Source organism: Sparus aurata, chromosome 13, assembly GCF_900880675.1.
Source record: "Sparus aurata chromosome 13, fSpaAur1.1, whole genome shotgun sequence".
Classification (NCBI taxonomy): Eukaryota; Metazoa; Chordata; class Actinopteri; order Spariformes; family Sparidae; genus Sparus; species Sparus aurata.
This window is the reverse complement of record NC_044199.1, coordinates 8,098,377-8,125,062: the sequence shown is the minus strand read 5'-3', so window position 1 is coordinate 8,125,062 and position 26,686 is coordinate 8,098,377. Positions and strand designations below refer to the sequence as shown.

Below are 26,686 nucleotides of genomic sequence, written 5' to 3'. Positions count from 1 at the left end.
CTAACGCGCGAGGAGACCAAGCTACTCGCGGAGAGCAGAGCGGAGACTGACACAGATTGATGGGCCGAGACACTAAGAGGCTGGAAGTGAAGCAGGCTCCAGAGAGAAATAAGCCAACTCCAATTTCATCTGGCGAATGACGGAAGAGTCGGAGAGGGGGAATAGCCAAGGAACACGGGAGAGGAATAATGAAATGATTCTTCTCTCGGTGCTGCCTTATTACTGGGACAGTAATGAATCAGCTGTGGCGAGCAGGTCACGGAGCAGATGAAAATTTGATGAGGATGCGAGGGTGAATGTCTGCGAATAGATAGTCAATGCCAATCAAGCCGGTGACACGACTCATCCTTACAGAGGAGAAAATTATACAGATATTTTCTCAAAATTAGATCAATGCACCGGGGAGCGAAGGTCAGAGATGGACTGCACTAATAGAGCACACAATCTGACGTGCTGTACGTGCTGCCGCTGTACAGTAAAGTCGTGAGTGGAGTCGGCTTAATAGAAATGTGTGACTGTACTCCCGGCTCAGAGACAAGATACCAGAACAAAAGCCACATCTGGTCGCCTCAAAATGACAAAACAACGTCTTAAAATAGGCCGTAAGAGAACGAGTGCGCTCTTCGTGCACGTGCTGTATCTGCTAAAAGGGCTCCGAGAGAGCAAACTCATTAAGTCATCCACATGTCAGCAGGTACGGCATCACCCCCAACCCCATTAATGACGGTAATGATTTCAAAAATGTGTCAGTCAAATTCGTTTTTGCGTTCCCAGCAGGCGTCAGTGCTAGATGACTAAACAATGTAGACACTGATGTGCAGTACGGTTGCCATGTCGGCAGGGAAGAACAAACACTGGGAACTAGAAAAAGCTTGTTTAAAGCCGCCTGATCTGATCAAGATCAGCGGACAAGAGGGAGATGACGGTGAAACTGAAGTGAAGTCAGTTTAGGAAAAAGCTTCTCCCTGCAGAACACCGCAGGCCCTCAGTTTTGATAGTGTGAGACGCAGCTGAGCATCCGTCATGATGGATCTGAGCCGAGTGAACGGTTAAAATGTGTATAATTAATGAGGACAGTGATGTTGAGCTTCTGGAGGAATAATCACCCGGAAGTCACATCTGATTCCGCGGGAGGAGAGCTCAGAGATGACTTTTAAACTGCTGGGATCAGAAAGCGAATTTATCTTCAACGCCATTTATCAACTTGACTGCAGCAGCGATCCGCAGAGGTGACCTCCATTGTCGTTGCTGTTTTGTTGACTGGAGAATGTGTGAATGTAGTTTACATCATGAACACGACGTCACAGAGAGGAAAGGTGTTAATTTATGTTTTTTAGGTTTTATTCATCGGCATCCGCATCCTGGAAGTCGCCATATGTGTGACCAAAGAAAATGTACTGCTGGCTGGGTGTGAATATTGTTGGAAACACTTGGGATAACGTCGGCACACTGCTCAACAACATATATAACAAAGGTCCAGTCATTTCTAGACATTTTAATGCAGAATTCCTGCATGTTATATCTTTAAAGTCAGCGTTACTGTAGAACATCTATATCCTTTCACACCTCCAGCATAACGAGAAAGAAAACATGTTGAAGTGCAGTCTGAATTCCCTGCATGCCGACAAATAATCAGAGTTTCTTGAGGCGTTTCAGCTTCGATATCAGCCACTTCAGTGGAGACCAGAACAGAACATTTACAGACATTGGTTTTAAACAGAACAGGCGCTGTGTGAAATCAACATTTTGCAACTCATAAATGGGTAAAATGTTTTCTCTAATCCACTCCAGTGGAAATTATTTGAGCTGAAACCAGCATATGGCTCATCTGTTGGGTTTTTTTGCAGCTTGTCGCTCTGTATCCTCCCGGACAGCGGCGCGGTGTGTGGTTTTGGTTTATGTTCAGGGGATAAGGACAAGAATGTTTTGTTCTTTTGTTACATTTTGCTGTTTTTCTCAATTCACTGCGCAGCAAGTCAGGTCGCCACAACTGCATCACTTTCTCTTCGTTATTTCTAAATTTGTAAACCCGCAGTGCCTCTCACCATCCCCGTGATTACACCGTGTGCGGCGAACCATCTATTCGCAATGTTGCAATGCATGAGTAAGCAGGTGGGATGAACCCCGGAGTTGTACTCATGCATTTGTTCTGTACTTAATGAACTGTACTGAGCGTACAGATGTGGAGGTATGTGGGTGTTGAGTGACAGCTCCGTTTATAACTATGATCTGACCATATAGAAGCAACTGAGTGCCTCTTGTTGTAGGCGGTCCAGCGAGACTGTCATCACCTAAAAAACGTGTCTGACAAAAGAAACATGAAGTCCATAAACTGGATGAAAGTGGGTGATTTTTATCAAATGGTGTGTTGTTTTTTTTAAATAAATATTATATAAGACAAATTATTAAACTTAGCCATCAAGTTATTGCAAGTCTTTATTACAACTACAGGTGCATTTAACAGGTGATTAAAGGCTACCTACCTGCAGCATAAAGCCCAGCCCAGCATGTTGGTAACTTTCTATACCTCAGTGTGTGTTTGTGGGTCGACACGCTGCTGCGGAGCGACAGCAGGAGAGGTGGTGCAGTGCTGTTTTCTGCCCTTCGGTCTCTGCGGTGCTTAACATCATTACTGCCCTCCTGTCACCACAGCAACCGGCCCGGCTACATCCTCAGAAAGCCTTTTGTTTAGGCATTTATTGACTCTCTCCGTGCGCATGTGTGTGGTCGTGGGATGCTCGTTGATGTGAATGTGCATCACACGCCGGCAGACGGTCAATCACTGCTCCCCACATGTCAATAAGAACACAGCGTGGCCTTTAAGTGAATGAATAAACCACACAATTCATTACTCTACGTCCTATCAGACAATCAGCTTTATTAACGCGCCCCTCCATCACGCTCGTCCCTCTTCCTCTCGTCCCACTGTGCTCTCAGTGTTCCCCAGGACGCGGCCACATGACGCCCGCGCCGACTGAAGGTTTAATAACACTAAAAGGTTCACCGCCGCCCCCACACATCTCCCTCGATAACCTCGCTCATTACCGGAATTATCAGGTCCGCTCTAGTAACTTACCTGCCTATGACTCACGCTGAGCTCGAGAGAAAACAGTGTGAGAATCAGATATATGCTACTGTAAACACTCTGCAGAGACGTGGCAGTTGTCAGTGGAAATGAATTTCAAAAAAGTTCCTGTGTAGTTTTCCTGACAAATTGACTTCAGTCGGGAGTTTTACAACATGAAGCGAGCAGGTTAAATATCTATAATTCATGGCGAGAAAGTCAGAGAGTGCACTAAATGTAGCCCTCGGAGATGTATCATTTCTTAGCATTGAATAATAAATATTAAAGCCGGGTTTCAATCTGTGCAGCTGAAAGCACTGCGTTGAACTCTGCAGTCAGTGTGGACTGTTCTCTATGCAACATGAAAAACCACTGTATATTTCATGCTGCAGTCATAGCACACCGTCATGTACACCGCCAGTGGTGAAAGCTAATGAAATATAATAACTCAACTCTGTTTAAAAGGGTATCTCTATCAAATTGTACATATCAAAGTGTGTTATCAGGTCTTAAGAGCACGACTGTATACGTTGAGGCAGCATATGTGCCAGGTTTTTTTTTTTAAAAGGAAGAATTGCGTGGAATAAAACAAAAATGACATCTCTGGTTCTTCTGTGTTGATTCTGACCATTTGTTTAAGTGTTTTAGGAGAAGACCAAAACATGGTGCGTACGTTACCCACAATGCAACTTAGCCACTGAGTGACATCGCTGGAGGTGACTTACGAGATTACATGCAGCTTCCTCTGGAGCCACAAAGGGTTTTATACTACTTTTTTTCCACATATGCTGAAGTCCTCCCCAAGACCTGTAAACACACTTTAAAGTGTAAAACTTGCGGAGTTACCCTTTAACTACATTCCCAAACTAAATCTACATGAGTGTTTTCCATTTTCTGCTCCACTGAGCTGATCTGAGCTCTGGTTAGACTTTTATACAAACATAATTTAAACACTAAAATGTGATGCATTTTATAGCTGTAACTATCAGACTGTATGTAAAGTAGAAGTTCAGATGAACTCCACATCCAACAACTAAATCAGTAAAATGCTACTTACACATGAAAGCATCAGTATTAACAGTTTAATTATATACGAATCATCATAGAACTCTCACTTTTTGTGCATAACACGTATTTAAAGGTGCAATATGTTGTTGTTAGCGCCAGCAGTGACCGCTAACTGTAGCAGCCTTTAGCTAGTTAGCTCATTTAGCCCTGCAGCTAGTGGTTTGGACTGTGGGGAGCATTAGTAATTACATTGCTAGCAGAAGTTTTGGAACGGGGACCGACCGGGGCTAGCAGGTTAGCATGCTATCTTTATTAGCTATCTGCAACACACTCTGCTGTGTTTACATTCTGTAAAGAATAAAATAATAAGGAAATATAAATATTTACATTCTGTTGATAATTTGAATTTGTGAGCATTTTAAAGATATCTAAAAGTCATACATATTGACCCTTTAAGAAAGTTTGATATGACTTCAATCCTTGAATGCAGAACTTTTACCTCTAATACAATATTTTATTAGCGTTGTGGTACTAATAACCTCGGGATTTCATGATTTTATTCCACATTCACCTCGCAACAACGTGATAAAAAGCAAAATGGCAGCAGTACACACTCATCATCAACACATGACAGCCAAAAATCTCTGTTTGCATAATAATTTATTCACATATTTTTTCACATACTATATATTATTATTGCTGCAGTTCAGGAGCCTTTCAGGTTTTCTCTTTCCATATTCCCACAGAGGGCTTCTATGTTCATATCTCTTTATATTTTTCATCTTCATGCATGCTAAGTATTACATTTCACAGGAGCAGGATGCAAATAAATAAAACAGTCTCTTTTTAAGTTACATGTCATAATCTATCCATTCTATTAATGCTTCAGTAACATGCCTTTTTTCAAAGTCCATAGGGGGGGAAACACTTCTCGGAACGTATAGTCTCCATTAGAGGGTGAAGGCTTAACAAAGAGCACAGTAATAATACATATTGTTAAAGCTGGCGATCTATGATTAATCATTACCTCCCAAACCCCATGTTCCCCCGTCCAAGTGAAGCCCGTCTATACTGCGTTAGGAAAAGGCTAAGTGTAATTATCACGTCTCATCTATGTACAGTAACTTTGAAATATGGCACCAAGTCTGCTTGTGAAAAAAAGCTTGAGGTTACACGTTAAAATATTTGTGACTACAATACTTTCTCCTGTTTATCTGAAAAAATCCTTATATAACTCCATTCAGCTCCGTAAGCCAGTGATCACGCTTTACAAAGTGGAAACACTGACACACTTTTCTCGACTGTTTTCAGCTGCGTCTGAGAGTAAACAGCGTGCCTTGCAGGCATCGGGAGCAATGCGGTGTGTAACACAGTGTTGGAAAGTAAGTAAATCTAACTCATCTTCAAAGCACCACGTGTCTCACTTTCAACAAAGGCTCCCAGGGGGATGTCGGTCTGTAGCCTGATTGGCACCTAATGCAGAGACTATGAAGAAAAGTGAGAATCTTTATGAAAAAGCCCGGTACACTGACAACAAGTGCTGTGCTCCAGTTTCTGCTGATAGTTTTTTAGTGCTGTGGGTTGTTTGTGTGAGTTTCTTAGAACATGTTTAAAAAGGTGCGTGTTTGCCCGCCGAGTGACCTTACTCGAAGATTATGGACAAGGAGAAATAACATCTCTCGCTCAAATAGCTCAGATTAGCTTAGCATTTTCAATTTTCTGGCTCAAGTCAGAAATTGGCTTTTTTTTCCCACACACATGCGTATGCATGCACACGCTTAAGCTCTTGCATATGCACACATAATTGGAAAATAAGGGGATTATTTCTGACCTACAGCAAAGTTAAAATAATGCAGAACTTCAGATAATTCAACCTCAGACTATCTTTACAGTATTTTAATATCATTAGTAATTGCTCAGTTTAATCTTTCGGGTTCTTTGAAGGCAGCTAGTGTCACCTAGGCAGAGCAGAACTCTCCATCGCGTAAGTTTTGGCTGTAAGCTTTGTTACAGCAACACAGTTCCTTTTCAGGGAGGTGATTCTTGTCTCTTGAAGTGTCAAAGATTTTGTGACTTGATGCTTCATCATGACTACACAGAGTCTGTCTGTGCTCCTGAATAATAATGCAGTGGTGAGTTTTGTGCCCTAATGATTGGGGGTCCTGGGCCGGGGAAAAGCTCTTCTCCAAAATGTAAGAGGTCCTCGAGCCCCCAGGCATAGCAGCCTCTGTCAGACGTAGGCTGACTCACTAGACTGGGTCCTGCCCAGGTTCGGGGCCTGGGACAGGTGTGAAACATCCTTCTTGCGCACTTCACAGATGGACTTCCTTCGGGCCTGCACCCCTCGGATGGCCGTCTTTATCTTCCTCCAGCCAAGGTGGTTGAGCTCAGCCAGGTTGAGCAGCACACAAATGCCACTCACCGCGAACATAAAGACCAGAAACACGGTCTTTTCTGTGGGACGAGACACGTAACACTCAACCTCCTTCACACATGGGTAGCGGTCACACTCGAACATCCCTGGAACGTTGAAGCCGTACAGGAAGTACTGGCCGGCCAAGAAGCCGATCTCCAGCGCATTGCGGAACACAACCTGGATGACGTAGAAGCGGGAAATGCCTTCTTGTCGTCGCACTTTGGCACTCTTGTGTGTTGGAGGGAGTCCCCGGGGTCCGTTGGGGATCTCCTTGACCTCCAGGTCGTGATCCTCCTTACTGCTGTCCGGGTGCACCAGGATGCCGTTGATGTTGCGAGAGTGGAGCTTGCGAGCATGATGGTCATGATGGCGGCCGTGGTGACCGTGACCGTGGTGATCCATGTAAGGATGCAGGAGAGAGTAGCTTCGGTCGCGAGCCTTTGCAGACTGGTGAACAGAATATGTGATAAAGCACAAACTGGGCGTACACACCAAGATGATCTGAAAGACCCAGTAGCGGATGTGCGAGATGGGGAAGGCCTTGTCGTAACAGGCCTGGTTGCAGCCGGGCTGCATGGTGTTACAGATGAACATGATTTGCTCATCCTCGTACACCTTCTCGCCCACTATGCCCACGATCAGGATGCGGAAAATCACCACCACTGTCAGCAGGATCCTGCAGAGAGACAGAAGGAGAAGGAAAGGGCAGGACAGGGAGGGGGTGGAAAGGAGACAGAGAACATCAGTTAAAAGGAGCAAATGCACCGAGATTCAGGAGCTATCTGGGTGGGATTCTGACTGTTCAAAATAAGATGTAACTCTTGGTTCCACATAATCTGCTGCTGATTGGATGTTGCTTTGTCTATCTTCACCTTGTACTCTTAAACCATGTCAGAGCATTAGAGCGAGAACGGTTATCAGGCACGATCCCCTTCCCCTCTTAGGTGCCTGTGTGTGCATGTGTGTCTGTGCACGGGTATGTTCAAGCATGAATGTATTATCAGTCAGCTGCTGTGACAAACAACACCGTAGGATGGAGGAGTTTCGCTCTAGATAGCGTGCACGCATGACTCCACTGATCATAAGAGACTGGAACAGGTGATTTCACACCCATCTTCACCACAGAGCTGAAAGGGAACGGGACGTAATCGGGAATCAGCGAGTGAGACCGCACGTATACGCTTAAACGGCGACTGCTATGCATTGATTTAAGGAGCGCGTTGTAAAAATTATTTCCGATCATATTCATTTCTGCCTTTCACCGTATCCTTTCATAAATCTCTCATGAATCTGCATGACGAGTGACCTCAGCATTAGGCACCGCACTGTGGATCAGTGAGTATGACAGTTACCCAGCATGGTAACACTCGATATTAAAGTCCTGGTAATTAGCATTATGTTGTGAGTGATAAGGCCCTTTTAAGTCCTTATAGGACGCTCACTAAAGGTGCAATATATATTTAAATATAGTTTAAAATGTAAAATATATATCCACAGAATGTGAAGAAATAAAGACTTTTGATATCATTTCAAAGACATCTATGCACGGTGTGGAGAGATATCTACTGAAATTAGCATGCTAAGCAGTAAGTCACTCTGAGCTCCCGCTGCTAGCTGCACAGCTAACTCGGTAATTTGGCTAGCAGCAGCCACAGTTTGCAGTTAGCAGTTATTCTAGCGCGTTTGTAGCACGTATTCAACAGGTGGCTCATTCTTACATCATTCTAACTCATTACATGCATTAATGCTTTTTTTATACAGGTAAAAGATCTTGACAGTTAAAACGTCCAAACCAACAGAAGCTCCTCCCTCCAACAGATAACACTGCTCCTTAAACGCCTCGTCAGTAGTCTCATCTTTAATTCTGTGAATTTGTGACATCAAACTATGCCGTCGTGTCACACATTTGAATGATTTATGCCTTGCAGTTAGCAGCACTTACGAATTAATTTATGGAAGATGCTCTGTTGTGCTGACTCAGGTGTGTGTGAGCCGACCAATCAGAGCAGGCTAGGTATTCAGGAGGGGCCTTAAAGAGACAGGAGCTAAAGCACAGTGTTTCAGACAGAGCTGCAGCACTGGACATGTGAGACAACTGATGTGTTTTCTGAGTATTAAAACATGCAAGCCTCTTATAGTAGTAACCCAAAAATCTTATTATGAATCTGAAAAGGAGCATTATATGTCTCCTTTAATAAATCCTGCTGACAAGTTTCCAGTAAGTGCTTACAAATGTCTTATAATCTAACAAAAAATGTGTTTATTATGCTATTATTGACACATATATAGTCTGATAATTAGAGCCTTATCGTCTATTGACATTTAGTACAAGCACCTTAAGATAAAGTGTCACTCTCCCGCTGAGCATCATTAGTGCAGTGCTGCAGTTATAGCACGCTGTCCAGGGACCAGAGGATCTAGAGAGCAGTGCTGCTGCTTGTCAAAGCCTTCTGAGAGACTGGTGTGCTGTACTGTTATCTTCTGGTGTCGATCCAGCATGGGCACTGCGGAGGAGGACTGGGGCTTTAGGGCTGCACTGTCAGCTCTTTCTAATGAGAGAGGAAAGCCTGCACATCATGGGGCTCCCTGGTATTTATGCCACTGTGCAGTGGATGTGCACGCTCCCTGTGTGGAGGAGACAATTACTTAAGACACACTTATGTCGGAGGACAGCTGGGCCACCAAGGGCTTCTGAAGCGACAGAGATGGATGGGCGCTGGCCCCAGGTGGGTTGGAACAACCGGGGGAAATGTCAGTATGACAATCGGCGAAAGTTCAGGTGATGTGAGGTGTGTGCAGTTTACACATGAAAAGTTGCTCTCTGTTCTTTCCAATGAGCCTCCACAGTCCTTTGAGTCCGCATCTTTTAACGAGGACATAAAATAATGCCGACACCAGCCTTTACAGGCGAGTTACCACAGCAACCTGCAAAACAGTAAAAGGTGAGGATCTGGGAAGGAGAAGAGGGGTGCAGACACCGAGGTACTGAGAAGAAAATAGCCTGAAAATGAGTCTGGAAAGTGACACATGTGTTTACCTCGAGGGGTGTGAAGAGAAATATCTGTGACTGAGGTGATGGAGGAGACAGCTCATGAAAGCTGTGTGGACGACAGGTGACGGTGAGAGAGGCACACATGTGTTAGCGTGAGACAGACTTAAACTAGAGCAGCGCGCCGCTGCAGGACTGCTCCCGCTCCACCTGCGAGTGCAGGCCTGTGTGCTACTTCGTGTGAGAAAGACAGACACGAGGACACAAAGAGGGAGAGTCATCCATGTGTATGACTTTTTGCAAAATGGCAAACATGCCCGGCCGTCGGTGCTCGGAGCAGCTGCGAGCACGTACGCTACACTGACTCTCAGTATGTTCAGAAACACAAGAGAATGAAGCTTTTCTGCACCTTTGGTCTTCCAGGAGTTAAATGCAGGTCGTGTTTGTAATTCACACGAAGACATCCAGCCTGATCCTCTGCTGTGAGCCAGATGCATCTGCCTGCACTGACAGCAGTGGATCCGACCGAAGGGCCGATATTGATGGTCCTCTGCACCACAAGGAGGCATCTGACGCATACGGCTCGCTGAGATAGACATCTGTGGTCGACACCGCTCATTTATATGCAAATATTTGTTTAGATAACATGAATATGAAACTAGCTCATGCTCTGTGTCGGGGGGGAGGAGAACGCTGCGGCTCTGGATGCTGATTTAAAACGATAGAAACAGCACGTCTGCACTCACTTACTGTTAGGTCTACTTACTTACATGTAACAGCATTAACTAAATGTCACTAAGTCCGCCTGGTATTCACATCTCTCTACAGTCACACAAGCTCTTACTGGGAGGGTCCTTCACGGGAGAAATATTTGCCATAATGTCCCTTTTTAGATTCCTTTATAACATTTTTTACAGACCTAAAATACAACATACAACAGCTCTGTACAACCAGTTTGTGACCCACTGGAAACGAGATTCAATTTTTGCAGACTTTCTACGCATTTATTATGTGTTACTTTGGCACATTTTAAACTGTCCTAACCTCACACATACATACATGCTATCCTTTTTGCTATCTTTTCTTGCAGCACAAGCTCTCAGCTTTAAGTCTCACACGTCATTTTTGACAACTTGACAGAAACTGAAGTCTAAAGCTGCCTGGAATGCGAAATGCAAGGGACAAAACAGAGGCGCCCCCAAAAAAATAAGATCTTCAGAGATACACTGCAAAAACCTGAAATCGAGTAGTTTTGTCTAAACGCTCATCAAAAAATATCTCATTAGACGAGATACAAGACACAATCATTTCAGTAAGATGAACTGGACTTGGTCTGCTCACAGATTTCTTTGACTTATTACAAGAAAGATCTTTTGTCCTTATTTTTGAAGAGTCTTCTTCCCCCCCAGTGTAATATTTCAAAACATTATTATAGAAGAGCAGAAACTATAATGCTATAGTCTCTTTACATGCGGAGTGATTTAGTCTCATTGACATTGCAGATATGCCTGTAAATCACAGATACCACAAAGGAGTCACAGTTTTAAAAATGTATTTTAAAGACTTAAATGTGACACTGTGTTAAAACCTCACACTGGGACTTTCTGCCACTGTTTCCCTCGTCTTGTCTGTGCATTATATATAAATATGCTTGTGTTCCTATAAATAAAACATGCTCAGAGACAGACGGCAGATGTTGGACACGACCTGTGTGCTGGTTGAACTGAGGGTGAGTGGACTGAGACTGCCTCTCCTCCATAAAAGGAGCCTACAGGACTCATTGTCGAAACACTGCGAGTCTCGCCGTGGTGCTTCAGGGAGGCCAAAAGTGATGAAGCACCCTTTTTCAACGCGTGGTCCCAAAAAATGATTAAAAAGTATTATCACTTCAGCACATGGACAACTGGCACCCAGTGTACCGCGTTAATTATGAATATATAAATCCAGTCTCTCTCATCTAATTTGTGTGAATGATTGTGACAGCAGGAATTAACAACATATCGAGGCTGTTAACGAGAACGAACAGGCGGCGCGTTGCTGCGTAGCTCCGTTTCATGAGATGTGGTCGCAGGTGACCACCTGAAGGCAAACGCGCGTTCAATTAAACTCGGTTCTCTTAATGTGCGAGCGGTCGAGGACTACTTGAATGCAGCAGTCAAAGCTGTCTGGGGAACAGAGGATGAAATGCGACACAACTTGCAGTTTCCTCTGTGCGGCTCTGTTCACCTTCGCAGAGAGGAAACTTTTCTTAACAGCTCTACTGCAGATATTCAGCCAGTTCAGTCTATACTTTGTTTGTTGGGCAGTTTTATGTCATTAAAAAATCTCAAGACATTGCAAGTATTGAGTGTTGTGCTGTGTGGGTTTGCAGGTCTATATGTGTGTGTTTGTGTCTGCATGTGTGTGTGTGTGTGTGTGTGTACTCTGCTGCTGGATAACAGGATAATCAGCACGGGGCAGATTGCTGCATTAGCAGAATGCAGTGGAAGAAGGTTATCTGCAAACATCAGTGTTTTAAGTCCTGCGGAGTAACGAGCCAATACTGTACGTTAGAGCAGATCGGGGGCAGGACAGCAGCAGAGGCCTGAACCTGCAGAATATTCAATAACCGTCCATAAATGATGAAATAGATTGGAGGGGTTCTTTCAGCGACTTAAAAACCTGAGGGGCAGGATGTAAAAATAGGGACACTTGCCGAGTCGATTCCAAAATGAGAAATGAGAAAGATTACCGCAGTTTCTGTCACCAAAAGTTCTTTAAATCATCTCCCGCACTTTTCCCCCCCAGAGGACCTCCCTTCAACTCAAATGAGTCACCACGTTTTTTTTCTTTTTTGGAGACTCTCTAAATCCAAATCCCGGTGCCTGAGATTTAATGAGATTTGCGAGAAAATTAATCTGTTCGCTTGGATCGGGGCCCACATGTGAAAGTTCTCCAATTTACATTTTCTCTTGCCGCATCACCGACAGCTGATGTGTTGGTAACGTGCGCAGACACAAGCTGGCGGTTACATCCGGAGGCGGGACGGGAGGGAGGACGCACAGATACGGGACCGGTGTGGGAACCATGCAAGCTGATGTGTCGGCAGCTGATTGACCAGTAAGACTGTGTGTACAGTATGGCTGCTCTTCGGCTGGTGTGTCGGCTGGACATGCAGGCTGTGACTTTCCCAGAGGCTTTCACACACACACACACAAACACACACAAACGCATACGTTCATTCATACAGCAGCTGCTGCTGCCTGGCTCTAGGGACTACAATTGCCTCGAGTGCAACAACAGATGGATTGGTAAACACACAGACTTGACTCTGACACACACACACACACACACACATACTATGAATATAAATTACCCTTTACTGTATATGAGTAAAGAGTAACAGACGTATAAAAGTGTATATTTGCACAGTGCAGGGACCCTGGGTAAAAATACTCTTCCTGCCCATACGCTCGCAATAATAAGCTCTACTGATTGCTGATGGCGGCACATAATGAATAAAGACCTTACCAGGCATAGAAATTAGGCAGCTTAATTATCAGACATTTCTCTGCTCCCGCCCCTCACCCACGGTTCCTCTCTCAAAAACTGTTCTAATAGTTTTCGGTCGTGCCCACATATCAGGCAGACATGCACGACCGCCTGCAGTGCCATTATGAGTCGGTGTGACAAATACATTAATATACGCTAAACTCTTTTCCCCCCTAGCTGCGGCGCCTCACTCACGTCTGGCCTCCTTTTTCAAACCCATAAAACTGATATTTTACCGAGAGTTTAAACACACAAGTGGTTTGAAAATAGATTTTTCGACGAAAATCATTCAAATCTTTTTTTTTTTTTATTTCTGTACACTTCCTTTGCGCGCTTTTCTGTAACACGTGCAGGGACGTAATCGCCTCACTTTGCGCATTCAAACGCTCTGAAAGGGAAATGGCTCCCAGCTGTTTTTTCAGGGATAACAGAGGAAACAGAGGGAGTTAATTGAGGTAGTCTCCACAGGTAACGGCTTCAATTATAACCTCAGCCGTCGAAAGGCTTAAATCAGATTAAACCATGAGACGCAAAAGGTTCCTCGATTGTGATTTCCCTCTAAAGCAAACCTCCTTTTGTTGAGAACGAACGGGGAGACACGGCAATCGCCCCAAAGCTGCAGGATATCGCGTTTGAAGCTATTCCGCACACACATCTTCTATTAAGTCACTGCGCCTAGCCATGCGTGGTGATGATGCAGCGTGTACCAGATGCAGCCTCCCTCCATCCCATTTGTCTAAAATTACCCTCTCATCTAAAAGTGATCCTTTCATCTCAATTTGAGCCAAGGGAGGCAGAAAGTATCCCTCTCTAAAAGAACTCGAATGTTTAAGAAAACCTTCAAATGGATGGGGGGGGGGGATCAGCATTTCCCTCCCTGCTCCTAACGGTTTTTGCTGATCGCGTCGACGTGCAATTTTCAGAATATTCCATAAATCACATCAAAAGGCCGTTCGCTATTAGGAGTAATGACAGTTTCTCGTCCTGCATAAACATGAAAGGTAAGAGAAGATGATGGGTTTAATTCAGTATAAAATAGATGTTATCAGACAAAATGTCCCTGCAGGCACCTTTGTATTGTAATTGTGTAGCTGTCGGAAAAAACTATTTTCTAGCTAAGTGAACTGTCTTTTGTGGCTGTCCTGCGTTCTGGTCTGCTGAGGACATGTGCCAGCCTCGTCTCTGCCAGCCCCGCAGTGAGTTTCTCCCTTAATGTTACGATTAGAGACGATCCCCTCTCTCTCTGATTCTTACAACAAAACCTCCCCTTCTCTCTTGTTTGTGCAGTTGACATTTTTCTGTCGTTAACCGGAGCTGTATTCACAATCCAAGCCATCGGGATGTTTGCTGGAAAACAAATGGTATCACAGCAAAGTGGACCCCGAAAATTCAAAGGGGGTTTTTTAAGAGAAGATTTTCAACATGATCCACCAGTGGCAGCAAACCAAACTGAGCACAGATTTGTCTGCATTTAAGCTACATGATGCAAGGATGACTGTAAATGGAATGAGCAGGAAGTACACAGTCCCTCAGATGTGTGTGTGTGATAGGAAGCAGCTACATCATCTGGATTTACATTGTTAATGTCTCCGTCAGTTTAGTGTGTCTGCTGGAGTTATTGTGGATTTATAAACAGTTTCTAAATGTCTCAGTTTCTTTGTGCGGTTTTCCACATTTCTTCATTTACTCAAGCAATTAAGCGGAGGCACGCGGGGCCGACGCTGCTTCACCTCCTCCGTCATAACGGTCACTGACTCGGCTGACTGGACATCGGCCCACTTGGCCAGCTTGTGTCGAGCTGAGGGAGCGATGGAGGATTCGAGGATGTGGAAAGACATCTGACCTGATGTGAACACGAAGGGATCCTCTCAAGAAATTCAATTCAAAGATATGTTTTCAGTGTTTTTCCTGAAACAAATCAATAAGCCCCTGGTTGAATGTCTGTGATCAATCACACGGACGAGCGAGTTGTGATAAAAAAAAAAAAAACGTGTGATAAAAATAAAAAAGTTGAGTTCACACCAGTTTTTTTGAAGTACATGACATTATTTCTACAGAGAATATGAAGAAGTCATTAGCGCGGTCGGTTAATGAGGTAAATCTAATGTTCTGTGCTAAATACAGCACGTTCACCTCCTCTTCACTTTTATATTGTGACATTTTTAACAGAATGAACATGGAAAACATCTTAATTATTATGAGAAGTACCTTGAAGGTTGCTTGATTAAAAAGTTTATGCACAAAATATCTGTTCTGCTAGGATTTAACTTCCACATGAGTTTTTGTTTTTATTTCTTTACGACTGGATCCGACTCGAGCTCGATGCGGTTTAAGTATGTCGAGGTCCATAATTTATTATCATTATCGTCACTCAATATCACTTATCTTATCATTTATTTGCACACAGTGTTTATCTATTCCTACACCACGTTTTTTTACATGACGTGAGCCGACCCAACATCATTTCTAAAGTTGGGTTCTGGTTGGATATCCATGCTCCCGTGTGCAGAACAGCCCCGTGATGAGAGCCATGAGACTGAATCGAAGATGTGGCCGTGAAACCAAAACAGTGAACTAAAAGACACTAAAGAGGTTTTATATTTCTGTGTGGGTTTATAGCTTACAGGTTTCATGAGTGAGCCGATTTTCATTAGATCGATTGCTAATATGAAAACATTGATTTAACAGCTTTATAAATCATTTTGACGACATGAAAGTACATGTAAGGTAACATCCAGGGGAACACATCCAACGTAATGAGGTCTGTGGAACCACACCTGCTCCCCTCACGGCGATTGCTAACTTTTTTGGCGCATTAAACATCTTTCTGGCAACCTGACTGAAGCTGATAATGTTGCTAGAACTTTCTTCCTCTGTGTTTCGCTTTAAATTGGGTTGGAAACTTTTAATAACATCACACCTTTATATTCATTTACCACACTTTCTAGTTTTTTTTTCCCAACTATGGGACACGGTGTACATTTTAATCAGCGATCTGCTCTGAAAAATTCAAAATTACACTATATCACTTTAAAGAGAACACGCCTCAGGGATATAAAAACACATTCAGCCAACTGTGGATTGTGTATTTCCCTTGTGTAATGGCTTACTGTAGTCTATGTACTACACATAATAAGGATTACTTGATGCAATTAAAAATGCCCTCTGAGCTGCTTTGGCAATTAAATGTAATGTGTATCATTTGAAATACGACATTAAGGAAAAAGTAATGCAAAGATATTGACATAGATGAGTTTCCTTGCATTGATATTTATTTATTTTATAAAACAAAGTCTGTATAAGTGAGTTTGATCCTCTGATACAAGGATTGGTGTTTATAATTCACTTAAACTGATATTTACATACATACATCTTTTCTTTTTTTTTTTTACAAACAACAACTAAAAATATATCTGTGTACAGTCTATTTGTACATTCACGATCTTGAAAATAGAGCCACACATTATGCTGTTCAAACAAACATATGTGACAGATCACAGTACTGTGACTTCTGGGTTTGTGAGAGCTGTTGGTTAAGAATAGACTCACGGTGCAGAACATGTTCTGGAGTCTTGTCCTCACCTAATTAAGGAATTCTATCACGTCCCGGGGAAAATCATTGAAATAAAGAACGCTCAGGCTGTGTATAGGAAAACATTACATGCCCGGTAAAGCTCACACACACACCATCGATGTGTTGCTGGGATGAATAATAGCCTGCGCTGAATGAGAGCTGAGCTCAGCTTTAGTGGCGAAATCCCCCCTGTCGAGCGGTATAATCGATACCATTCAACATCAGGGATTGCTGCACAAATAAACTAATGACAACTCTAGATGTGCAGAAAAATGGTTTAATCTGAGCGACAGCCCCGCTCGTCGCCACAGGATGATGGATTGCTGATCCTGTCAAACGATGAAATATTGTTTCCAGTGTTTTTCTTTGCAGCACAATCTCCAAATACTGTATAGATTTTTATACAGGAAGCTGATTATTAATGATGAATTAAATACATCCCGGTTTCAGCCACTATTAAGATAGTGCCCTCAATTAAAGCTGAGCATTCCTGCATCTCATATTATTTTGGGAGAAGTAGGGTGCCCTTCGCAAAGTAGGGTACCTCCTTCTTGTGGCTATCCTGACCCATTTAGGCAAAAGTGGAGAGAGGACTGAAATACGTGCACCGAAACTGCAGGAGGGAACAATTTTGGGGCGAAGAGGCAGACCGTCATCTCGGCTTTGCTTTTAGAGACAACAAAAAAAGGACGTAGATATATTTGGTTTCATCAAACCTTTTAGGACTCTCCACTCAAGTTGTTTTTTTCTTTACGATATAAAGCGAACTACAAAGCAACAAGATGTTTCATACACCACTCTATCCATTACATTAAAAGGCTGGTAAAATGTGCATACATTTTTAATGAACATCGGTTGCATCTTGCAACAAGGGCCACATAACATTTATTAAGATTTCATGAAGTATTTATGATGTTCAAGTAGGGAGAGATGGATGTTAAATAATAGTTTAACTAAAAAAAGCAAACAAAAGGAAAATCTAAACAGAAATTTCATTAAAAATTAAATCCGAACAAAAAAAAATTCTGCTCTCTAAAATAATTATTAGTCTGATTGAAATGCAAATGTGGCGCAATAACAGAGTGCTCCTGCCTCTTATTAAAGCTGCTGTTTATTCAGCCAAACCTGCATTGCTGTGTTAACAGTAGATGGTGAATATTGCATGTAATTTCTCTCAGGACGGCAGCGTCCTCATCCTCACCTTGCCAGCACTACAGTGAGAGCGTTACATTCGTACAGATGTAGAATTAAAAACTCATAAGTCTCTTGTATGTTTAGGAAAAAAAATCCTCCTCAATGCAGAGGACACGTGCTAAGTTTGTGCAGACTGTTTTACCTCAGTGGCAGGGTCAGTCAGCAGCTCCAGAGGAACGAGCTCTGACACAGATTCACAGCACTGAACCTCTGCAGAGGGAAAACTTCTCTTCCTGCCTCCGTCTCTTACACCGCCTCCACCCCCCCCCCTCCTTCTCCCTTCCTTTGTACCCTTTTTGTTCTGCCTGTACCGCTCACATCCTCTCCTTCCATCCGGCAACCTTTATTATTTTATCTTCCTTAGATCACTCTAGCCCTCCATTATCTCTGCCTCTGTTTTCGCTCTACTTGTCTTTGGCACTGACCTCGCTACAGCATTGCAGTGTAGGGGAAGATGCATCAACACACTTCCTTTCCTTTGTCTTTCCTACCTGCAAGGTGTTTAACTTGAACCCAACGGCTTCATCCTCTCACGGTAGAAAGACTCTTTTTTTTATTATTATTATTATTACATGACACAGATAGACACACACCTGTGGTCTACAAAACATCTGAGGACCCAAGTGTGGAAAATAAAATGATGTATGTCAAGTTTAAATATATTGTGTTGGTATACACGCAAAAAATTTAAATAATACAATTTGCATAAACCGTGACTTTTAGCACTTAAATGTAACACCTCTACAATTTGAAATGCATTATTTGTATGTATAATACTGGAATAATAAACACTTTTTTTGTAAAACTTCCTCTTATCTTCAGTTGTAATATCTGAATCTACAAAAAAAATGCTTTATGCACGTCTTAATCAGACTAATTTATCAACATTGAGTCAACATGATATAAAAACTGAACTGATGGCATACAATTAGATGGGAAATGTACATGTAATTAAAATAATTAAAAGTTGCAATATGAAAGAAACGGCCACCTAGCAACTCTAAACAAACAGGGTGCTTACATAGCTCATTAACTTTGGCAGGTGCTAGCTGCTTAGCATGCTAACTTCAGTGGATATCTCTGCAACACAATACATCTTCGATATTAATCTTTTAAATTACTATTCTTACAATTTGCACCTTTAAAGTCACTGTTCTGGGCAAGAGTGATATGTTTTATTTTCCTTAAATAGAAGTATGCATTATATCACACAACACACGATTACAGCAGAAGATAGATAGATAGATAGATAGATAGATAGATAGATAGATAGATAGATAGATAGATAGATAGAAGAAACTTAGTATTTACGTATGTAACATCTAACTTTACTAAAAGAAATAGAGTGACATCTCACATGGAAATAAAATAGACTAACTGGTCTGGTGGTCCAACAAATACTCATCACTGGATGTTTGACAAATAACCTCCACATTCGGTTGTTTGCAGGGTTTTGTGGACAAATCGCTGTTTTTGGCAGATCAGCAAAGTACACAAGCTGTTGTTTTTTTCCCCACTGGATTAAACATCTCTTTTGTGCATTAGCATTTTTTGTCAAGGTTTTTAAATGCCAGTCTGATCAGCAGAACAAATAAAGAGGGTGAATGGAACAGTAAATAATTAAACTATTGCAACATTTGTAATGATTGAAATACTATAAAATAGACTCGTGTAAAGTGCTACACCAGACCTACCAGTAAATCCCTATTTGAACGCTGTACACTAATCTAAAACCTGTCGACATTTTTATGAACTACAGAATGTGTTAATGTTTACATAAATATGTACACATGTGTGTAAATTATCATTATTGTCATTATGTGCACAACATTTTAAAACACACAAATAATCGTTGTCAAGGCTGCTGGTATTAATTTACACAAACACATCGGTGTATCGTCGGCACATCAACACAAAAAGGTTTGATTAGTTTTGGTGACAAAAATCGGGTATGCAGAAGAGCCTAATGAAACTATGATAATTTTAACATACACTCTCTGAAAGAAAATATTTGTCAGAAAATGTACAACAGGAATAAATGTACACTACAAATCTTGAAGTAATGTTTATGAGGTTGTACTTAATCTATAGCCCTAGTGGTGCCTTCACCTGTTTGCAGGCTCTGCCCATCAAGAGCAGAAACTTAATTAATTTCCATAATTAACACGCTGAATCAGATACACTGAGACACCATTCAGGCCATACTGAACTGTCGCTTATCTAATGCTGAAAGCCCCTGGGTCATTATAACTGTGAATATACAGTAAATTTGGTTTGGGGCGAGAGAATGAGGTAAATGCAGCCTTGACAATGATTTCTTTCACTGTGTAATCATGATTACAGACATTGGTTAACCATGCACACACTGTACATTGCCCAGTTAGAAGTCAGGCATATGGAAATCACAATACACAACATTAATCTTTGAATGAGTCATATTATGCAAGCCACCTGTGGTTAGTCAGAGGCACAGAAGCAACTCTCAATCGTCTGTCTCTTTCAAAGACCGTAAGTTAAGCTAACCTATGCCACTGCGTCGAGTTGGTCCCTTTCTATTTTTACACTCGTACGTATGCCTGGGCTAATTATCTATCCTATGCCAGGGCATAGGTTAGCTTAAAACCTACAATTAAGAGACACCTTAATTGTAGCTGGATTAGACAGTCTAGACATCCAACAATGCTATCTGACAGCGATTCATGGTGGAGCTACATCCTCACGTTGCAAGAGAGAGGGTCGGCACTCATATAGATGACTGACATGCAACCATGTTCCAAAGTTTTGATGCAGGGGAGACCTTTCAGCCATGGGGAGACATCACTGTTCTGTACTTTGGAACCGCATCCTTTGAACTGCAAGCGCACACATGCAAAGTCCATGAGAGAAAACTATACACAGGCTGAACATCCTACATGTGATGGCATCTAGTAGTTGCTGCATGCTCCGGCCACACCCTGTGAAGTTCAGGACTTCACAATGCACAACAGTGCAACGCTACGTCACAGTTGGTTGTGTTCACAAGTGCAACAGACCACACCTGACCACACCCAACGGTCCTGTTGGGTGTGGTCAGTGGTGCAACAGACTTGAACCTTTCAACCCATAGAGGTCAGTGCAACAATTTTGGCTCCATACGTGATTTAGTGTGGAGTTGCTCATTAACAATCTAGGAGGCATCTTTACAGCACAAAACTGTGCCAGTGGTGAACAATTCTCCAACTTGCTGGTACATCCAAAAACATCATTCGGATTATTTAAATGTTAAGTGTCATTAATTTCCTGACCATGCAGACACATGCTTGGATTAGGAATCAAGTCTTTTTTTTCTTTAGTCATTTTTGTGTTTTTGCTAAGATTGTCTAAAAAAAATCTAATGTCTAAAAATGCCTGCCTACAGCTAAAGAGCCAAGATCCAGACCACCACTTAATAATAAACTGTTACACCCTAACCCAAGGTCTCTCTATCCACCAAACTGCATACGAATTCTCCAATATGTTTTTTGAGATATCCTGCAAACAAGCTAGCTGGGGACAACATTTAAATCGACTTGGCAAGGGTAAAAAAAAAAGAAATTCAGGGATCTAGAGCCTAAAATACTGTACAAAGACGATGTTTCTTGACTCGCATAGCATAGACAAGCAGAGTAGAAGGAGGAAACCTCACTGGAAAGCAGCTAATGTTACAGCTAATGCCCTAGGGTCAAATAGAGAGCCTTGTAGGACAAACACAGTCTGAGGGAAGCCAAAACACGTAGGGATCGTTTACAGAGCATTTCACTGTATTCAATACGGTAGCACAAAGCTGCACACAAACTACTTACTGCATGAGGCTTTTTTTACCATTACCATTTAACTCTCAAATGTTATAATATTTTGGATGTTTTGACACAACTGGTAATTAATCTTGTAGATTCTATAATATGAAGAAACAAAAGCCTGTGCATATAGCACTATTCTGAATTTAGCAAGAGAAAGCTCATTTCACTAAATGTATTTTAAGTGTTCAGGGAACCTTTTCAATGCTCAACCAGTGAAGTGCATGATCAACAAATAGCTCAAATTAAGCATGTAAGATGGAGCCATTACGTCATCGGAGTATTCATTATGACTTTTGAAAGAGGTAGCAGACAAATTGAGAGTTGCTTCTGTGCCTCTGAAAAACTGTAGGTGACTCACAGTCACTGAATCATCCGGAGATTAATTTTCAGCATTCTTGGTACCCCGTGCTCACGGGGTTTTACTGATTCAGCTGCCAGGACTGGATTGTAAAGCTGCATTAAGTAATTTTTTTGACCACTAGGGGGCGGAAAGACTCCAGAACAAGTTCACAACAGTTAGCAATTAGCTTATGAAGTTGTTATAGCTAACATGTTAGCAAACAGTTGCCTACTTACAAATCCAGCAGAAACAGAGCAACACGGACATCCCTTTGGTCTCCTTTGTCTGGCCACCTGTTGAATGTAATTCCAATATTCACTGGCATTTAGCCCTTGTCTGGTCTGCCAGCTCATGAGAAAAATATCTGTCTCTTTTTGGCTTGTTCGAGGTTTCTTCACCAGTTACTTCGGCTCTTTGCCATTTCACACTGGGGCAGTTAGCATACAATTAGCTTGACTTAGCTTCTGTGTTGGGAGCAGCCGCCCACGAGCCGACATTGTTTTGGTTTTGTCGCTCCAGAAACCAAAACAATGAGCTGAAAATGGCTGAAAGCTGTGAGATGTTGACCCTCAGCCACACCGGTAATACTACCAATCCCACGAGCAGGAGGGAGTCATATAATTAAATGGTACAAAATATTGCTTAATGCACCTTTAAATCGAGTCAACAAGCTGCAGTATATGCAGGTTTTCCTTCCATCTGAGGACTATACCATGTGATTTCATTGATGAAGGCACTTTCAGCCACAGAGGAAGAACTCACTGAAATGACTTGGTGTAGTGTTTTGATTGGAAGGAAAATCTCCATCACACGTTTTCCAGATCCCTGATCAACAGAAGTTTTGGTCTAATGCGGCTCACATCATCTCTGTCGCTCTGATGCAGCTGCAATGACGCTGATTTTGAAAGATATAGCCTAATGCCTCTGCGCACAGCGCACACTGTAGTCAATAAATGCCCGAGCCAATTTCCACTCCTTTAACTTCCACACAGAGTAAGACTCATACACCCACACACACTCAGAAAAAGCCACTGGAGCAAAGAGAAGGTTAGGCCATGCCCTTGTTGCGGACTATTAATGAGTACAGCAGTGCAGTCAAATTTGTGGTCTTTGTCTCTTTGTTTTTCCCTGAAAGGTAAAATTCAAATCACAAATCCTTACATCTGGGGGTTTCTTTCACTCTTCACTTTTCCAAATGAGAATCTCACCATGACATTCGAGATTGTGTTTAATGGGTGGAAAATGCCCCTTTTTCATTTAATTAATCACACAGAGATGATGTGGAGCACATTTTTTTTTGTTTTTGTTTTTTTCACACAGATTTTACAGCATGTCTCCATGGCGTGTCTCCACTGCTAATCAAACTAAAAGCTCATCTGTTCAACCCTCCACCACGAACCATTCTCAGGCAAAATATGAGGAACTATCGAATCGGGCTTTCACTGTGATGCAAATTCGTGTCTGTTCGGGAAGATCAAACTGAATGAACTTGTTTTTTTGTTTTTTTTTGTTCATTTCCTGTCTCAAGTTCACACGGAGTTCGGAGCCATTTACTCCCCCTTTGATTCTACCTTCAACACCTGCTTTCTCGCCATCCTTTCATCTTCTGCACCTCTGCTCTCCTCTCACTCCCGCTCCCCTCGCCTCCCTCTGTCCTATTGGTCTGCGGCCAACGGTATCAAGCGTTATCTATCAATAGCGAGGCTATTAGGTAGTATCAACACAGGAACCTCTCTGAATTAACCATAATGCCCAGTAAAGCCTGTTATTGATTATGCGCAATTAGTTTATCCCTTAACTAATGATGAGTGTGGAGGATAAGGGTGAGGAGAGCAGGGAGGAGGAGCGGACGGGGGGAGGCAGTGATGATTGTGGGGGACTGAAGAACAGAGGAGAGCACTGGGACAAGCCTGAGGAGGGGGGGTCTCTGTAGGGATGTCACTGACATAACATATACTGTACATTAAATCACCCAGCTCAACACAGACACGGGACCTTCGCCCACAAATATCGATCAGGGTCTTACCTTCCGATCATGGTAGAGTGCTGCTGGACAGCCGCCTCCAGCAGCCTCTCCAAAATGGTCCATTCTCCCATGGTGATGGATAAGTGGCCGAGCTCTCAGAAGAAACGGGACTTTAGGGGCAGACCACTCGTTCTCCAGCGCACTCCTTCGTCTTCTTCTTCTTCTTCTTCCCAGGACGGGCCCGGCGTGGGGGGGGGGGGTTACACCCGACCCTCGTCCCGCACCAGCTCTCTTTTTTGACCTCTACAATCGACCTGGCCTCTCTTTGTCTATGACTCTGTGTATCTCTGTGTGTGCGTGTGATAGTGTCCTCTCCTGGGCCTGTCCCGCTGTGCTTCCCTTCCTGGTGGAGGAGAGGTGCTGGGCTGATTGCCTCCCCCCTCCTTTCTCCCTCGATCTCCTCTCCCCTTCTCTCCCCCCCCCCCTTCCCCTGTGCGCTGATGCTTGTCCTCCCCCTGCCGCACCACTCTGTTCTGCGCTACAGCATATGCTATAGCTCACTGCATGACAGCCATGATCTCCCTCTCTTTTCCACTTGCCTCTCTCCGTCCCCGTCCCGTTGCTCCTTCCCCTCTTCTTCCGCCTCCTGTCCCTGCCTTCGTCCTCCACCCTACCCCCAGGGCACTCCTTGTACTTTACCTGCACTGCCTGCCATCAGTGCTGCTCTGCGCTCGTCCTTGCATTGTGTCGGATCTTTGCCTTTGCTGCACCCTTGCTACTCTAACCTAAACATACACACTCTCTCTCTCACACACACGCGCACACACACACACACCGCATACAGCTGATCCTACTTGGCTCACCTCAGCGAACAGCTCTGTAAACACACACTCTCTTGCACTCGGTGACAGCTCCGAATCCCACTCTCCCACTTCCTACTGAGGACTGCAGATCCACACCAGCACACAAAGCTCCTGCCTGCTGAATGTCATTTTATGACTGGAGGAATGGTCGCTCCCGCAGCTCCGAGCGCCACAAGGACCCATAAAAACCTGCATACACGCACACACACACGCACACACGCGCGCACACACACTCTCAGAGCTGCACACGCAAACACGCTGCCACCCAGCCCCTCAGTAATAAATCAGCTGCCTTGCTGCATCCAGTGAGGCTCAGCCGAGGCGGCGCGCTGCAGACCTGCTGTCCTGTGTTGTCCCCCCTGGCTAATTTCAGCACAGTCCAGTGCCCAGAGTCATGTCTGTCGCAGAGAGCCGGGACGAAAAGCTGTCCTGTGAAGCCTATTTCTGGGCTCCATCATCCTGCATCCCTCTCTCCCCCCTTCCTCCTTGCTCTCCTTCAACCTCCACTCTCTTCCTCCTTCCCCCTTCTTTGCTCACGTCTGTGTGCAGGTCCCTCAGTCTTGCCAGCTACCTCTGTCTCAGCGCTCGGTCCCCATCCCTGCTTTGCGCTCTCCCCCTCTGCCTCTGTCTCAGGGAACCGCTCTATCTCTGTCACACTCTGCGAGCATGCAACACTCCCCCCACCTTCCTCCTCCTCATCCTCCTCCTCCTCTCATAGATCTGCTCTCTCTCCTCCCTCCTTCCCTCTCCTTCCCTCTCCCTCCCTCCCGTCCTCTGGTAAATGTGCTTGGATTGCTTCCCTGATCGCTGCTTCACTTATGCTTGCAAGAATGCCTCCCACCGTACTGCTGCCGTGCCTCTTCCTGCCTGATGTTGCACAGGAAAAAAGAGGGGCTTTTGTGATCTAACCGTGCCTTCTGCCCTGTCTCCACCGCAATCCTTTGTTCCAGTCTGGAAGCCGGGCCAGTGGTGTTTCCCGGACTCCTCCTTATGCTCTCTTCCTCTCCTTTCCTCACTCTCTGTCATACATCATCCAGCCCGTACTTCCAGGAGGAGGTTTACAGGAGAGCCGCGGCTCTGCTCCACCCCATCCCCCACCTATCTCCTCCCTTTCTCCATCTTACCGTATTGGCGATGACAACACACCTATTTCACCCTGACCCAACCCTCGTGCCCTTTCCGAATTTCCTCTCCTCATCTCCTCTTTCTGCCCCTCATTCCGTCCTACCCCCACTCCCTCCATTACACCCCCATGCTCTCTCCACCTCTCAGGAGAGATGAGCGCCGTATTGTACTTTGCCGTGACATTGAAAGCTGCATTCATTAGATTTATATTAAGGCGATGTGGAAATGGGTTGGTCTCCCTCCATTACACACATCCCCCAGCAGAGCTGGTGTTTTTTTTTAAAAGGGAGATGTCTAATAAAGTCAATCCATTCGGCCAATCACACAGATTCATGAAAAATGTAATTTAGATGCCCGCACACTTGACAAATACATGAGATGTGAGTCATAGCAAGGTTTCCCCAGCTCCAAGAGTGAGTCAAGTTATGCAGAAGTAAATGATGCAGTGGCATGACAAGAGACCAGCGCACCATGAATGAAGTCATGGCTTGAGGTGACAGGAACAATTCATTTTCAGCTACGCCTCTTTGAATTTGGATGCCACGCTTTTGTAGCCGACAGTTTATTTTTTGCAGACTAAGGCGCGTGCCTCTGACGGCGCTTTGGGAGAAATTTGATTACCACCTTCACAAACTCAAATCCTGTGCTATGAGGTGAGCAAATTCAAAATCACAGCCCTCACACAACAACCTCTCCAGTGCATTAGTGATCGATCTATCTTGTCGTGTGCATGAGTACACAACAAGATAGATCACAAAAACCCTCTGTGTGTGTGTATGTGTGAGAGAGAGAGAGAGA

At 43.7% G+C, this 26,686-nt stretch overlaps 1 protein-coding gene across 2 annotated transcripts; it reads right to left on the bottom strand.

The window, feature by feature from the left end:
- Positions 1 to 4,713: 4,713 nt before the first annotated feature.
- LOC115594488 (gap junction delta-2 protein-like) lies at positions 4,714 to 25,975 on the bottom strand. 2 transcript variants are annotated; one of them, XM_030438589.1, is made up of 3 exons: positions 23,961 to 25,975; positions 22,171 to 22,227; positions 4,714 to 7,164 (listed from the first exon to the last, which is right to left on the bottom strand). In XM_030438589.1, the coding sequence occupies exons 1-3, from the start codon at positions 24,029 to 24,031 to the stop codon at positions 6,303 to 6,305; spliced, it is 990 nt and encodes a 329-aa protein (XP_030294449.1). In that variant the 5' UTR covers positions 24,032 to 25,975; the 3' UTR covers positions 4,714 to 6,302. The 2 variants fall into 2 exon arrangements, with proteins under 2 accessions (XP_030294449.1, XP_030294450.1); XM_030438590.1 differs by lacking the exon at positions 22,171 to 22,227 and having other exon boundaries at positions 23,961 to 25,973.
- Positions 25,976 to 26,686: the final 711 nt, after the last annotated feature.